The following is a 17,150-nucleotide window of genomic DNA, read 5'->3' as shown; positions in this document are numbered from 1 at the left end:
AACTTTCATTTTTAATCTCTATAAAACGACTTATATTATGAGGCTTTTACAAATAGACTTTACATAAGAATTTATGAAGAAAAAAGAGTCTTGTTACGAAACTAAAAAACTGAAAAAATATATTTTCTCTTGAAAATAATAACTTTTAAACATGTAAGGTGTTTGATAATAGAAGTGTTTAGAAAAAAAAAATAAATAAATGGTAAGAAAAGAATGGTTGTAGTCTGTGAAAAAGTTAATTAACAGAAAGCACAAAAGAATGATGATTTGAACAAACATGAATAAGCGGTGAAAGTAGTTGTGACAAAAAAAAATTAAATAGGATTTACAGGATGATTTATCTTGGTGTTTATTTTAATCCTTATCTTGGTGTTAACTAATACAGTGATTGGGTAGAAACACTGATGAGGTGCAGAAATCAAGTGAAAATGAGCGGAAAAGCAAGCGCTAATCCTTTTAGATAAAGGTTCTGGAATCCACCAGATTTCCGGAATCCACCAGAAAAAGTAACTAATCTAGAATTCACTAGACTTCCGGAATCCACCAGAAGGAAGAATTTGGAATCCACCAAACTTGAGAAAAATCTCTGTATTTTATTGAATCAAAAGTTGCCTTCAAGGCTACAATAGTTTAGCTTAAATAGAAGTGAAAAATAAAAATAACAAATCTCCTAAAAGATTGTAAAAGAAAATAACAAACCTAACTAAATAAAAATAATAAATCTACCTAAAATATAAAAATAACTAATCTAGGTGAAATATAAAAATAATAAATCTACCTAAAATATAATAAAACTAAATCTATCTAAAATAATAAATTAATAAAGAAACCCTCCTACATCAGAAAAGGAGCAACCGGATCCGGCAAATGGTATGTGGGGGTGAAGATGTTTTCTGAAAAATTTTGTGTTCCCAAAATGACAAAACACAATTTTCAGAAAGTTTTTCGGTAGACTTTTTTTGGAAAAAATGAAAGTATAGAAAATTAGATTTCAAAAGGGTAAAATTGGAATATTTTGTGATATGTAGGGGTGAGAGTATAATTGTTAGGTAGAAAAAAATTTTATCTAAAAAGCTTTATTAAAAAAGTGTTTGGCCCAACTTCTCATTTTAAAAAGAATAAAAAACTAAAAAAAATCATATTAAACGAGCTCTTAGTGGTTCACATACCACCTTCTTCTTATTATAATACGAAAACCTCATTTTATTTTTTTTGATAAAAATAGCAAAACATCATTTATTAGCGTTTTCCAACAATTTTGTTTTCCTATATTGGGCTATGTACGATATTGGAGGCATTTTACGTGGGGCTTTTGGCTTGGACTTTGTGCTTCAAAATTTGAACACTAAACTTTGAGAGAATAATCAAATTGTTGGAACATGATGAAGAAATATGGAGGGAACTTGGTATTGAAATAAACACAAGTGCAAGAATCATGTGTAGTGTGAATTGAAAAAAGACTCTTTGAGTCCCACATTGGAAAAATCACACCACTTGGTAGTGTTTATATATCACAAGTTGGCAACCAAGGGTGTGCCCTTGGGGTACCCACTTTTGTAAGAAAGGGAGACCACACACAATGCCGAATATCACACACGCGCGCGCCGCCGTCCGTCCGACCGGCCGGGCTTGGGTGATATATTAATTTTTAATACTAAGAAAAAAGAGATTTTTGAATTTAAATTTCTTTTATGTGTGTCCCTTAATTTGAGCTTTAAACGGTCAGAAACGTGTGCCTTCAGCTCCTAAAATTGCTCTGATTCCAGCTCCCTACTTGCCTATAAATACCACTTATTTTCTTCAGTTTTGATTCACTTCTTTTTCTCTGCATTCTGAGAAAACTGCTTCTTTCCTTCTCTCTTTTTCTTCTTCGAAATTAATTTTTGTTGTTTCAAATTTTGAACGGTTGTTGCCGTAGAATTGATATTCGTTTATCAATTAGAGTGGTTCGAAATTTTTCGACCATACTTGGTGTTATTCTGACCAATACTACAGTGCAGTAGTTTATCGGTATTTTCATTGAAAACGGCTGTTTTATCCTGGGGACTTCGCGGTTGATATACTACAGTGCACTATTTCGAGTAGTTCCGCGAAACGTCTTAAAGAAAGCGACCTAGTACGCGACTCAGCCAATAATAGTTTCGTTGCCAATTTTTTAAAAAACGTTTTTCTGTTTTTATTAAACTCAGTAAACCGTTTTACAACAATAGCCATGAAAATAGAATGGCAAAAAAACTCAAATTTGAGAGACCCATTCGAACTCAAATTCAAATCAACGGGTGAAACACGATTTGACTGGATTTGGGTTCGGGTGACACCCGATAATATGGGTGTGGGTTTGGTATCAGTCAAACCCACACCCGAAACACATACATCCACCCGAAATATTTTATAACTACCTAATTACCCCCATAGTCTCCTCAATTTCCTTGGAAGACCTTAATTTTAGTTGTAATTTAATTTCTTGAAAGTCTATGTTGTAATTTCTTAAAAGTCTAAATTTGAATTTCCTTGGAAGACCTTAATTTTAGTTGTAATTTAATTCAAAGTCTATGTTGGAATTTAATTTCTTACATTTGTAAATTATTTTCAAATGCGATGCGGGTTTGGGTGGAAAAAACCCGAACCCAATGGGCGTGAGCGTGAGTGTTGTTTTGCCACCCGAACAACCTTTGAGTTTGAGTTTAGGTGATGATTTCGGATGTGGGTTTGGTAAGTGTCAAACCCGCACCCATGAGTGTCCGTTGCCATCCCTAATGAAAATAAAATATACCTAACAAAAATCTGTATCTATTTATTGTTATAAAAAGGAAATTATAAACTTTTCACAAAAAAATAATTATAAATATACTTATTGTTTTAGACCTATTTTTGGACAAATTATCCTTAATTAGAGCAATCAAAATGAATTATCCACTTTACATCAGATCGACTAAATTGAATTGTAGATTTTTTCTCTCTAAGTTTTTGCATTTCCTTACAACCTTTATTTTATCGGCTAAAAATGGTGAATGAAGTCCTACACAATATAAGGTGAACTTCTCATAAATCAATCATGAATATAATTAGATTTAAGGATATCAATGAACTAGATAACCGTGTTAAAGTCTTAAACATGTATGAGTAAAAAATAATACCATGTACATAAAGGCGACAAAACCCCGAAAATAATATCATTCTATTTCTATATACCAAGATTAAAAGAAGAGTAAATTACATAATGTGACATTTTTAGAGAGCCTCGATCTGTTTAATTAGTTTAATGACGAACATCAAACTCTTCTTGTGGCGTTGGTTTATAAGTAGAAGAGAGCATAATTTAAGCTATGCTTTTTCTGATTGGTGTATCAATCCTTTAACTTGCTTAGAAAGCAGTTAATTATCTTTATAAGAGTTGAAGTATCTCTAGTACTCCCTTATAAATACATACTCTTGCTTATAAAAAAAATAATGTGACATTTTATAACAAGATACATTCATGCCTCAAAAAAGAAAAAATAAGATTCATAATTTCATTGATTTACTTCAATTGCACTTTTTGGAATTTTGCTTTGTACCTTTTCGGCTGTGGAGTACTAATCTTGATTTGGAATACTAACATGCTCATTATTTATTTGTAACAACTTCTTAATTAGATACTTAGAGCTCACGTAACCTTAATTATCTTTCCAATTAAAGGAAGTATCCAAAACTTAATTACAAAACAAACACGTTAGGTAAGAATGAGAATATATATATATTTTTTGAATGAAATTAAGAATGAGAATATATAGATTGAGTAGGAAATTTGTTTCAATTTTAATCAAATTAAAACTCAATTAAAAATAAACTAGGAATCACCAACAATGAATTGGTCCAAATGTTAAGTGTATTGGTCCCCTTAACTCATGCGTATGGAGAAAATTTAGCTCAAAAGATAGAGAACGAACCCATCTCGTATGCCCCACAAGTTTCCCGACAAAGATTAGTCATCGCTAACGATGGTAAAAACCTATAAAAAAATAAACTAAAAATCCATCCTAACTAAAAACAAAATGAGCAAATTCATACACATATACAAAGTGACAAAATATTGTAGTAACAACAAATTAATAGCAAGTTACTGTCAAAAAAAAAAAAAAAAAAATTAATAGCAAGCACATAAATTAATTAACAACATAAAAAAGGGGAAAAAGAACATTCAAATTAATGGATAGTAAACTGTTTCAAAAAATAAAATAAAATTAATGGATAGTATTTCATTTACTTGTGGCTAACAGATTAGTGGCCAGTTTTAGGACACAATAGAAGTCACTAATAAGATGATCGCCTACATAGTAAAATCCAAATACTTCATTGTTAACTAGATATACCTTAAAATAAAAACAATTTTGTAAGGTCCATATATAAAAAATGTCTGAAATTTCACCATAGCCATAGGTGCTGACCTTATAATTGTCGGTTCATGTTACAAGTAGACAAGCATACATACTTGTACTCACTTGCCGACGGCATTAGCATCATCACAAATAAACTCTTGTTTAGGATAATATTATAATTGAACGAGAAATTTTTGAAACTTTTGCAAATAAATTAGTAATATATATACTTCTTTGGTGTCTTATATAACTGTCGTTTAAGACCTTATATTTTTATTGACAATGTTTAAGGCATACATATGTCTTAAAAATATATTGTTTATAATATTTTTTTTGGTGTTACTCCATCAACTTCTTTTTACTTGTGCTTTTGTAGAAAAAAATGTGTTTATATGCACTTGTCGTTAATTTACATAATTCAATATAACATTGATTACTATTTTGTTGTGTAGACATGATCAAATCTCAACTTGAGTTAAAAAAAACCCATCTAACACTTGCAATTATTATGATCAAATCAATCCTTTTAGACTTTTTCCAAAGTTTTATTTTACTAGGAAAAAAACTAAAAGAAACATTAAAAACAATAATACTGGCCGAAATTTTTGAAATTATTAGTGTTTATCAAAAGATCCTCACAAATTTATGATATAAAAAGTCCTCATAAATCGTAAAATTTAAATATGTTGTTATTACTGGTTGAGAAAATCCTCATAAGCTATATGATTACGAACCAAATATGTAACGGCCCAAACCACCACAAAACTGATTGATGGTTTGCGGTTTGCTTTCGTAGCTTTGTGAAGGCATAGTGTCACTTGTCTCACACTTCCCCCTACTAATGATAAATATTACTCTTACATAAACATCTACACATCTTCTTACATTAATCACACAAACACGATTCAAACTTTCCTTTTCATTTTTCTTTCTTTTAATTCCTTTTCATCTATATATATAATTCCTAAATAGTTCTCCTAACCCTAATCCACTTAGACCAATTAAATTATTTCATTTAGCCACATCATCCATTTAAATCCAAATAAACCACTCTACAATGCCACATCATTTCTACTTATATTATTATTATTATTATTATTTATTATTATTTTATTATTTCATCTCTATACTTTTCATATTCTACATTTATAAACTTATGACTTTTTAATATACACTCAATCTATATATATAAATCCTAGATAGTTGTGGAATTGTCTATCTAAACCCAAATCCACAAACCAATGAAAACTTTTCATTTAGTCATATCATCCACTTACATTCATTTAATGTGGGGTACTAATTATAATAATAATAATAATTATTATTATTATTTTGGGTTATTATTCATTTACATTTTTTTGTTGATTTTATTATTTTCTGTATTTTATTGTTTTTTTTTCAAAAAGGTTAATGTCTTTGCTAATAATCTTTTGTCCAATCTTTGTAAATATAAGGAGTTGGTCGATTGTCAGGACTACTTTCTAATATTAGTAAAAAAATAGATAAAATAAAGTTTACTAATGGTTGTTATGCCCTGTATGATTTTTATCATATTCGATATTTGAGTATGAGTTAAGTTGGTTTATTTTTGCTCCAATAAGTTTCAAATTAATATAAATGTCAAATTCGATAATACAGTAGTTTTTTGGTAAGAGATAATAAAGTAGTTTATCCAACTCAGAATCCTCCAATGAGATTTATAATATAAATAAAAACTTATGTTTCAACATCGATTGTTTTCCATGGTCAATTATATGTTGTCATTTCCATAGTTATTTTGAAGAATGAGTTAAAGATATTGCTAATCAATGTTAATGAAGAAGATACCAAAGTAACTTCAAATCTGATGTATAAATAAGTTTTTTAAATGTATAAGCATCGATATATATAATTCCTAGATAGTTGTGCAACCACTAATCTAACCACAGTGTATGAGTATGACCATAAATCATTTTCATAGTGACATGACAATTTATGGATTACCAACTTATTTTGGTAGATGCAATAGGATCCATTGTAATCTTTTCGAAATGTATAAACACATCTTTAATATCTATCTTATATTTACATCACTTTATTATTTATTTTTTTAAGGAACATCACTTTATTATCATTATTTTGTTTTTAGTGATGTTATTATTATAATTTTCATAATACTATTATTGTTTCAATTTATACGAATGATTTTTCAACATTATAATATAAAATATCGCATAACACCTGTGCATCGCACGGGTGTGAGACTAGTTTTATTAAAAGAAGTCAATCTCTCAAGTAAATCTCAATTACCTTGAGGATTATTTAGTTTCCCGCATAAATACATTGATTTTTTTTTTTCTTAAATATATTTAGTTCAATTTTAAATTTTACACTTATCTTTTTATTTAAAGAGGTGTATGCCAAACAGCGAGACAATTCAGAGTTTCTTTCAATCGTTAATGAAATTATTGTTGTTATGCTATCATGTGTGAACTTTGAAGTTAAGTTTAGTAGGAGACAAGTGAATTCGGTTGCTCACACTTTAGCTAGGGCGACCAATTCTTGGACTAGTTTTCATAGATTTGAGATTATTCCTTCATGTATTGAACTTTTGATAATTAATGAAATGCAGTAAGTTGATTTGGTTAAAAAAAAAAAAGGTGTATGCCAATGTAACTCAAGTCACTATCAAACTATATCTACTATGCTGGATTCTTTGTTGCTCAGTACTCACCAAAATACTGTCCAATAACGACAAGCCAAACCCTTTTACATTATATATTCATCCTTTGCTTTGATCACTAACTAATGTCATCAAATGATTCAATTTCACTTTTCCAATTCTTTACTGTTTTTCTCACTTCTTTCCAAGGTTGTCAGAACCGGACCGGTCATCGAACCGGCGAGCTCACCGGTTCAAGGTTCAATTGGTCGGACCGGGTTCAATCGGGGTCGAACCGTTTTTAATTAAATATATATTTTAATTAATATATAAATAAATATATATATGAATATTGTTCAATATTTCATAATTTCACACATTAAAAAGATAAAATATCACAAGTCAAAATAAAATAAAATTTATAATTCAAACCAAATGAAGAATAGATGAAAAACAAAAATCTTTCCTATTCCTACGACGTCGTTGTTTTGTTTCATTTTTTTTTTAAAAAAAGAAGAAGTTAAAACGACGTCGTTTGCCCTATTTTTTTAAAAAAAAAATAAAAAATCTGCAAAACCGCTTGAACCGCCCGGTCGGTTCACCGGTCCGACCCGGTTCGACCCCGGTTCAAGCGGTTTTTTGCCGGTCGGTTTCCTATCCGGTTTTTGCTCAAAACCGAACCGTTTTCATGACCGGTTCACGGTCTGACCGGTCCAACCTACCGGTCCGGTCCGGTTTTGATAACCTTGCTTCTTTCCTTTACCTAACTACGCTCCTATTTTTTTTCCCTAAACCAATTAAACATTTTTAATATCCATTTCTTGAATAAACCAAACCACTCAGGTTTTACCTAAATTGGGTTGGATTCAATTCAACTTGTTTGGAATATTTAATATTTTCAGTCAAATCCTTTATCTTTGCAGCTGTTTTAGGGATTTTATTTTTCCTTGGAAATTGAAGGTCATCAATATCATAGGTTACATGGCAATAACATCCTAAGTTTCATTTATTTTTTCTTAAAAAAATCAAAACTTTTTAAGGTTATCTGAGATTTTGTGTCAAATAAGGAAGTGGGTCATTGAAAAATATCTATTTTTTCCAATTTTCATATTCATCACATTATTCATCCTTTCTAATAAAAATCGATTTTTTTCTTTAATTCCTTGGTGGGGTTTGTATTGTTTTATGTATTTGTTGTTAGGAGTTTGTTTAAGGTTTGAAAGTTGAAAGAATTTTCAATGGGTCTTGATGAGAGCAAAAGTAGTGTTGAGGTGTTAGATTCAGTTCATGAAGTGATTGATGAGAATTTAAGTAATTTGGTTGAAGGGGTTGGAGAAGTTGGAACTTCAAGAGAGGTGAGTAAGGATTTAGGATCCAATAAGGAGCTAAAAGAAACGCCTGAGGAAGTTAAGGTTCAGGAAAAGTGCGATGAATTGTCCGCAGTTGATCAAGGAACTAGTTATAGTTCAAACAATTTGGTTAATCAGGGTGTGGTTGAGACAGTGGTTGTAATAGATGCTGTTAATGTTCAGACTGAGGGTATGAAATTGGAAGCAAAAGCTGATGAATCAGGGCTTAGTTTGGTTTCAATGAAAGCGCCGAAAGGGGTGTGTGAAACTGATAAAGATTCATGTGTGATTGATATGAAGTGTAGTAGCCACAAAGGATTTTATGAGGTTTCACAAGGTGAAAAGATTTGTAGGATTTGTCATCTGACTTTCGGACAGTCATCGGATGCAATAATTGTTGAAAATGGTAGTGCTACAAGTGGTGATTTTATTCAACTCGGTTGTTCGTGTAAAGATGAGCTCGGCATTGCACATATTCATTGTGCTGAAGTGTGGTTCAAGCTCAAGGGAAACAGGTATATGGTTTGGCTAAATTTCAGTTTGATTCCAATTTATAGGTTAACAATAAGATTATTGACATGTTTTTTGAGGTTTTACATTGATCATATTCCTGATGCTGTCAAGTTATTCTTGAAGTGCTAATGTTGTAGAGATTCATAAGTTATTGCTACTTAACTATCCAATTTACCGCAGTCTTTTTGAAGTGTTGTTTGTGTTATGTTACCTTGATAATTTTTAATCAGTGTTATCAATCGCTGACCACAGGAAATAACGATTCTGCTACGCAATAGTGCTATAGCCACTATTTGACAATATTTTGTACTAAATAGCATGTCACAGAACAGCAATGATCTGCTACGCCATAACCATTATTTAACATTGTCATTAATGAATTCGTTAGTGTGTTCAATTTTACTGGCTTTGGACTGGTAGGTTATTAGTTGAAGAACTTCTATCGTCATTATGCACCTAGACATAGTTGTAACTTGCAATCAGTAGCCATCAGACTATTTATAGTTCCTGAGAGCTGGAAAATGCACCGAAACACTCGGCTGAGTTTCCCTTTTCAGGATATAGGATTCTGGATTAGACAAATATTATTAGAAAATAGCTTCTGGTGTGTGTGTGAGCTGTTAAGTTTTACATCCATATGATGCCATCAAATTCTAGTCTGGCATCTAGCAAATTATTGCATTGCATTTAACTGTCATGTTCATGTTTATTCATATTATTTGAAAACATTATCTTATTTTTGTCTCGTGGAAGATTTTATTGGATTATGTGAGTGTCCATGTTATCAAATAGATTATTTATTAGCTGCGTTTTTTTTAACAAACAGGTTATGCGAAATATGTGGCGAGACTGCAAAAAATGTTTCTGTTGTTGCTAATAATGGATTTATGGAAGGGTGGAATGATAGAAGATTCATGGACAATGAAGGTAACTCATCCCAGCACAGGTTTGGTGGATGCTGGCGAGGACAGCCATTTTGTAATTTCTTGATGGCGTGCCTGGTAATAGCTTTCATTCTGCCATGGTTTTTTCATGTAAATATGTTCTAGCTTGGGAATCAAACACTTATAATTCTTCCCTTTTCAATTCTTCATACCTACTAATATAGTGAGTGAATGAGTGGTTCTTGGCATACAAAGTGTGTATGCCCTAAAGATGTGAAATTTGCTGCTTGAATATATAGAAGTTACGAGCTAGACAAGCGATCGCTAAATTGTTTCTTCCATTATTTGGATTATGTGTATATGATGGTCTGAAGTAAATATTGATATATCTGTTTTTTTTTTTTTTCTTTTCAATTTTTGTTTTGAAAAAACAAACAGATAATATATTAAGTTTGGTGGGGGATAGATCTTACTTGTGTAAGAATTAAGCCGAGATAATTGTTCATCTTGACTCGCAGGCTACAATGCAAAGAGTTTATATATGTATATTTGGCTCTGACTTCTGAATATAGTTTAGTTTTAGTTATTCTCAAGCTTAGCAATAGTTACATTGGCTAAACGTATGTGTGCGTAAGCTTTTGAAACTGTGATGTGAAATTAATTTGGTTAAATCACGTTTGACGTGAAGAAAAGCACTTTTCATATTTTATTGTGTCCATACAGCGGCTAATAATTTATGCTTTAAAATTTATTTATATTACAATGAGATTCAAAGACCATTAGGAAGTAAAAGAACAAGGGGAGATTTAATGTACAGGGTCATGTGCTAGTCACATAATCACAAACATATCTTCACATCTTCATTTTCTTTTTCTTGGAGGAATAAGGTCCTGATTTTGATTAGTGATGCAGTGATATCTGTCATGTTAGTTCGCTCTTCTGGTGAATCCGCGCAACAACTCAAGCTTAAAGCCAAAATAGATGATATATGAGGCACAATATCATGAATTGTTTTTTCATGATGTTGAACTAAATTTGAATCCACAACTTCCATAACTGAATTAGACATTGATTCACTGATCCATGTTTTCAAAGTTAATTCCGCTGCAAACATTTCATCTGTTGGCCTTTTTCTTGTGAATATCTCCATAAGCATAATCCCATAGCTGTATACATCTCCTTTGATCGAAACAATACCCTTAGAACCATACTCTGCAAGTCAATATTAACTTAATAGTTATAAACTCAAATATTCTCAACATAATACAAAAGAATATATCTTACATATGTGGTTAAGAATTACAATATAGAAATTGAAAATGTAGGTAACTGATAAGAAATTACCTGGTGCAACGTAGCCAATAGTAGCTAAAGTCCCGGTGTGAATTTTAGACTGTCCATCGTCCAAGAGCTTGGCAATGCCAAAATCGCTAACATGTGCAACCATGTTTTTGTCTAGTAAAACATTACTAGGTTTCAGATCACAATGAACCACTGGTATTGAAGAACCATGATGGAGATACTCCAATGCAGATGCTACATCTATCATTATGTTCAACCTTTGCAGGAAATCTAAACAATAGTTCTCTGAGTATAACCATTTTTCCACACTTCCATTTGACATAAACTCCATCACCAGAGATTTGAAATCAACATGTGAACAACTAGTAATAATCTCAACAAGATTTCGATGTCGTAGATTGCGCATTGCATTGCATTCTACATCAAAGCTCTTTGATGTTGCTTCAAAGCTTAAATCGATTACTTTAACTGCAACCATCTTCCCACTAGAAAGCATCCCTTGATACACAGATCCAAAGCTTCCCTTTCCAAGTAAATTAATCGCACTGAATCCATTAGTTGCTTGCACAAGTTCATAATAGGAAATCCTTTTTGGAACTCCTATGGTTGATACATCACTTTCACGTCGATGTTCAACTTTTTTCCTTTTGTGTAGTACAAGTATAATGCATCCAGCAACTAAAATGGCTGAAACAATTATGGGCAGCATGCATTTGATTAATATCGTCTTTGCGATAGACCTTCTATGTTTATCACATGGAGGTACCTGTAGAAGAGGATTATTACCGCAGAGTGCTTCATTATGCATGAAAGATTGAGCCGTTAAATTTTTGAAGTTTCCACCATCAGGAATCTCTCCTCGTAACATATTGTACGAAACGTTTATACTTTTAAGAGAGTCAAGCTTCCCCAAGGATTTTGGAATCTCACCGGTAAGAAGATTATTTGACAAGTCCAAGAAACTCAAGCTTAACATTTCACCAAGTGACTTGGGAATCGTCCCATTCAATTTGTTACGTGCTAAGGAGAGAGTCTGCAAAGTTGTTTTTAATGAGCCTATGGTTTCAGGAATGTTGCTTGAAATCTGATTTCCTGACAGATCTAACTGTACAATTGCTCTCAAGTTACTAATCTCCATCGGAAGATTTCCGATTAAAGCATTGGAGGATAAGTTTAACTCTATGATATCTCTGAGATTCCAAAAAGAAGAAGGTATCTCAGAGGTCAATCTATTAGATCCTATGCGAAAATTTCTAAGAGACTTCATGTTTCCTAAGCATGTTGGCAACACTCCAGAAAGCTTATTGTTTGACAGATACAAATTACTCAAACTCTTAACTTCACAAAGCTCATCGACAACGGATCCTTGCAGTCCATTGTATTCAAGATCCAAATCCTGAAGGTAAGGTAACTCTTTAATCGAACGAGGAATCGGTCCGTTTAAATTGTTCCTACTCATAGATAACTGAACCAGGTTTCTCATGTTTCCGATTTCCGATGGTAAATTACCATCAATTCCACAAGAATATGCCCAAAAGTATCCTACGGTTAAGTTCCCAATCGACTTGGGAAGTTTGGATAATCTAGTTCCGGATACAGTCAAATAATTCAAACTTTTACAACCTGTGAGTGAAGTAAGGAAGTTGAATCCAAAAGAATCATCTAGTTTCAAATTCTTATTGTAATCTAAATGGAGACACTCAAGGTATGTTAAACCACCAAAGACATCAGGTATTGTTCCACTGAACTGATTTCCAAGGAAATCTATTTCAGTGAGCTTAGAAGCATTGGCTATACCTTTTGGAATGTTTCCCTCAAACATGTTTCCACGCATTTGTAGGTACTTCAGATTAGGACAGCCACTCCCCAAGTCTGAGGGAAGAGTGCCTGAGAGAGAATTGTTTGTGAGATACAATGAGATCAATGTTGAAATGTTGAAGAGTTTTGAAGGAACAGGTCCACTCAATCTATTGTTTAATACATCTAGGAATGCAAGTTGATCAAGATAGCCAATATCCTCTGGTATTGAACCTGATGGAGGAAGAATAAATAAATAACAATTCATTAATCATGTATATGAAGTTATATATGAATATATGAATGCAACACTAACGAATCTGGATTATGTGCAGTTGAGACGGAGCTTACGGTCTTGCAGTCAATAATTTGTGCCCGTCTGATTGACATCAGACGGTCTAGATTTTAAACTCAGAGTTACAAATAAAAAGCTATATTAAGATTTGAACCATCCGGTCAAGAGCTGACTGAACATTGACCGCACTGATTTTGACTCCATCTAATCCATTTCCAACACTAAGTAAGCATGATATATATATATATATATATATATATATATATATATATATATATATATATATATATATATATATATATATATATATATATATATATATATATATATGGACATCTCTCATAGGTTCCCTTTTTCAGTGATTATCTCATTCGAGTCACTGGTCAAATACTAAATATGGACATCTCTCATATTACGATAGTTTATCTCATTCTTCTAAACACAACCTATGTTGATAGTAAGTAAGCATCTTACCTTAATTAGAGTATTACCTCTGTTCATTTTTATAAGAGACAAGTCATTTTTCAAATTAATTAAATAATTGATGTATCTAGTTTATAATTAAGATATTAGTAGATGATTATTTCAATTTTTTCGACTAATATAAAGATAGAAAATCGAGCTTACCAATAAAATGATTATCATTCAAAACCAAGAATGTCAGCGATGTGCAGTTGCCAATTGATCGTGGGATGTTTCCTTCAAATTGATTATTACTCAAAACAAATGTTTCAAGTTGATGATGTGAATGACATAACTCACTTGGTAGAGTTCCATTTAAATTGTTACCGCCAAGGTTAACAATCTTCAACGTAGTAATGTTGAAAAGAGAGAATGGAATTTCACCTATATTTATGTAAAGATTAAAATAAGGTATATTAGTTAGAAAAATGTTTTAAAATAAGTGTCACTTTAAAACGTTATAAAAACAAATAATAAACAATTAATATGTTATAGAAAATATATCTTACCCTCCAAGTTGTTTCTAGTAAGATCTAAATTTTGAAGCTTGTTCAAGTTTCCCATTTCATTTGGCATTGGTCCTTTGTTGAAACGATTGAAGGACAATGATAATTCTTCCAAATTTTCACATTGATGCCAAGTAGTTGGCATGTCACCAACAAAATCATTATGAGAAAGATCAAGTCTTGTAAGTTTTGGAAGCCCTTTGCAAATATTTGATGGAAGATTACCAGATAGATTATTATAACCAAGAAAAATATGTTGCAACAGTGAGTTGTTCAACATTATTGATGATGGTATGTTGCCAGAAAGTTGATTGTGTTCAAGGTTCATTTTTCTCAGCTGAGTAAGATCACCCATTTCTTTTGGAATTTCTCCTTTAATAAAATACAATTATAATATCATTAGAAAAAGAAAGTATAGAAAATTCAAAGAACTAAAAGAACAATTATTTTTCACCATAGTATCCGGCCCATCGGACCGGTCAAAAGTTAGTTTTGTCATCATGTGGTTTCAGTCCCTTACCGATCAAAGAACTAAAAGAACAATTATTACTTTACTTTTCTTTGTTCATAATTATAAACTCTTTAAACATTTGAGGTACTACTTTGGTGGTAATTAGTCTTGTAATCTTATAGAGTTCAAATTTCTTTAGAGACACTTAAAAATGACCATTACACTACTTTAATCCCCCCCCAATTTTTTTTTTTAAAAATAAACTCTTTAAAAAATATCCTATAATATAAGCTAAATTACAAATCACTAAATACCTAGGTTTGTGTTAATACCAAAAGGGAAGCTCATACCAAAAATAATCTTTGTTTCTTATTCCCATTTTTCTTCATCTACTTTCTTTTTTTAGTTTCCCCTTTATTAAACTCTAAACAAAATCCTATAATTTTGAGGATTCATAGTTGAATTTGGAGGACTAATTTATCTTATCTATAGTAATCAAATTCAACCACATGTCTTTCTAGTTAAATTCAACCACATTTTTCTTTTACTTCCTTTTTTTTTCTTTTTCTGTCTTTGTTTTGGAAACTTAAAACTGCAAAATAATCCGTGAAGTTCACGGAGCTATAATAGCAATAAAGTAGAACAATTAACTCAACTATGAATTTTTGTCAAAAAAAAAACTCAACCACATACCTGAAAATGAGTTATTAGCTAAATAAATTTCTTCAAGTGATGACAAGCCGGAAATCGTTTGAGGTATGGTTCCATAGAGTTTGTTATTGCTAATATCCAAAATCCTCAACACATGAAGTTGACCAATAACATGTGGAATTAAACCACTAAAATTGTTATGACCAAGATTCAAATATTGAAGTTTTGATAATTCTCCAACTCCTATTGGAATTCCTCCAACAAATTCATTATACCTCAAATCAAGCCACTTCAATCTATGCAACCCAAACAAAGATTGTGGAAATTCACCCGTGAAATAGTTGCCTTGAAGATCAAGGTAAACAAGGAAAGAGAGATTCCCAAGTTGTGGGGAAATAGTACCTTCAAGTTCCATGTTATTAAGATCCAAACTATGGACTCTATGTTGTTTATCACATGTGACACCAACCCAAGTGCATAAAGAAGAAGAGGTCGACCAATTTTGAACCTTATGATAAGGGTCTAAAGTAATGGATGATTTGAATGCAAGAAGTGAAAGTTCATCTGTGGTTATGTTTTTTCTACTCATAGCTAGGCAAGTGAAGAAGTAGTAATTTAGTGAGAGTGAGAGACAAAAGAAGAGAGAGCTTAGTTTGGCCATTTTCTCTAACATGCATGGATAGATATTGAGTCAAGTACTGTGTGGGGACTATTTATAAGGGTTCAAACATGTATTTCTATATTTCTTATAAAATAAAATAACTTTTAAATTTTTTTAGAATTTTGTGATGAAACTAACTTAACTCTACAAAATCGACATGCATGTATGGTGAGGACTGAAGATTACATCTACTTATAAACTTTTCCATTCCTACGGCGGTTTGTTTCTTTTGCCTGTGGATGACCCGATAACAGAAAATTGATAACAAATGACCCAACGAATCTTAGATAAAGCTTTGATACCATATTAAAATTTTGAGTTGTGCTTAATCCAACCATATAATTAAAATTGGTTTGTAAGATGATAATTTGTCTCTACTTATAAATTAATGTTATTGTCACCTCGCATCCAATGTAGAACTCTAACTGATATTTAAAATATGAGTCATGCTAACTAGTATTCCGGAACATAGGGCACTGATGATTGTTAAGAAAATAAAAAATGAAAATAATATTATATTGAAAACACCATTTTTTACAAAAAATAAAATAAAAATTAACTATACAAATTTCAAGATGCTTATACTATATTTATTTTCTTAGAATATATAGCTTATTTAGATGGGATGCTAATAGTTTTGCTTAGGGTTTAGTAACAAAAATAGTTATGCTTAAGGTATTATAATAGACTTCTATATGCACCATCATAAACAATATATTACAAAAATCTTTGTAACTCGTGAAAGATATTAAGAAAATGATGCTGACATGCTGTCAAATTATTAGATATTCAATATTTTTCTAAGCAAGATATGAATAATATTCTTATTTTATTTGGTTGTGTATATTAAATTTAATATTCTTATCTTATCTTATTTTTATAACTCTAAAGTTCTTAAATTTCTTAACTTTAGAACAGGATATTTTTTCCTTAGAACAGGATCTATCAAATTTAACACTCTTATTTTATTTAGTTGCATATATAATATTTCCTATAATTTTGCTAATGGTCTTTGATTGTAACTTTCGTCTAAATTCTTATGGTTTTATCGATCGTTAATTGATCCAACCGTAATCGGCGCTGAATTTGGTAGAGAGAATTACGATTTAATCCCCATAACTATGATTCGTAGGAAGTTGAAACCACTTGATGCCAAAACTGATACCCAAATCAGATTAGGCGGTCCGGTAGTCAAATACCGGTGGTGAAAAAATCTTCTTGATATTTTTTTTTTTTGTAAAATTTTACCATTTTTTATTTTAAAAATTCTAAAAAAATGA

At 31.3% G+C, this 17,150-nt stretch overlaps 2 protein-coding genes across 2 annotated transcripts; one reads left to right on the top strand and one right to left on the bottom strand.

Annotated features, from left to right (window-relative positions):
• Window positions 1-7,754: 7,754 nt before the first annotated feature.
• LOC123895282 lies at window positions 7,755-10,152 on the top strand. The gene is made up of 2 exons (XM_045945537.1): window positions 7,755-8,863; window positions 9,688-10,152. The coding sequence occupies exons 1-2, from the start codon at window positions 8,238-8,240 to the stop codon at window positions 9,908-9,910; spliced, it is 849 nt and encodes a 282-aa protein (XP_045801493.1). The 5' UTR covers window positions 7,755-8,237; the 3' UTR covers window positions 9,911-10,152.
• Window positions 10,153-10,406: 254 nt separating this feature from the next.
• Window positions 10,407-15,914, bottom strand: LOC123895281 (LRR receptor-like serine/threonine-protein kinase EFR). The gene is made up of 5 exons (XM_045945536.1): window positions 15,252-15,914; window positions 14,111-14,479; window positions 13,767-13,985; window positions 11,090-13,078; window positions 10,407-10,957 (listed from the first exon to the last, which is right to left on the bottom strand). Exons 1-5 carry the CDS (start codon window positions 15,880-15,882, stop codon window positions 10,584-10,586), a joined length of 3,582 nt encoding a protein of 1,193 aa, XP_045801492.1. The 5' UTR covers window positions 15,883-15,914; the 3' UTR covers window positions 10,407-10,583.
• Window positions 15,915-17,150: the final 1,236 nt, after the last annotated feature.

This window comes from Trifolium pratense, linkage group LG7, assembly GCF_020283565.1.
Source record: "Trifolium pratense cultivar HEN17-A07 linkage group LG7, ARS_RC_1.1, whole genome shotgun sequence".
In the NCBI taxonomy this organism is placed as follows: domain Eukaryota; kingdom Viridiplantae; phylum Streptophyta; class Magnoliopsida; order Fabales; family Fabaceae; genus Trifolium; species Trifolium pratense.
The sequence above is the reverse complement of the archived record's forward strand: the minus strand, read 5'-3'. Positions and strand labels throughout refer to the sequence as shown.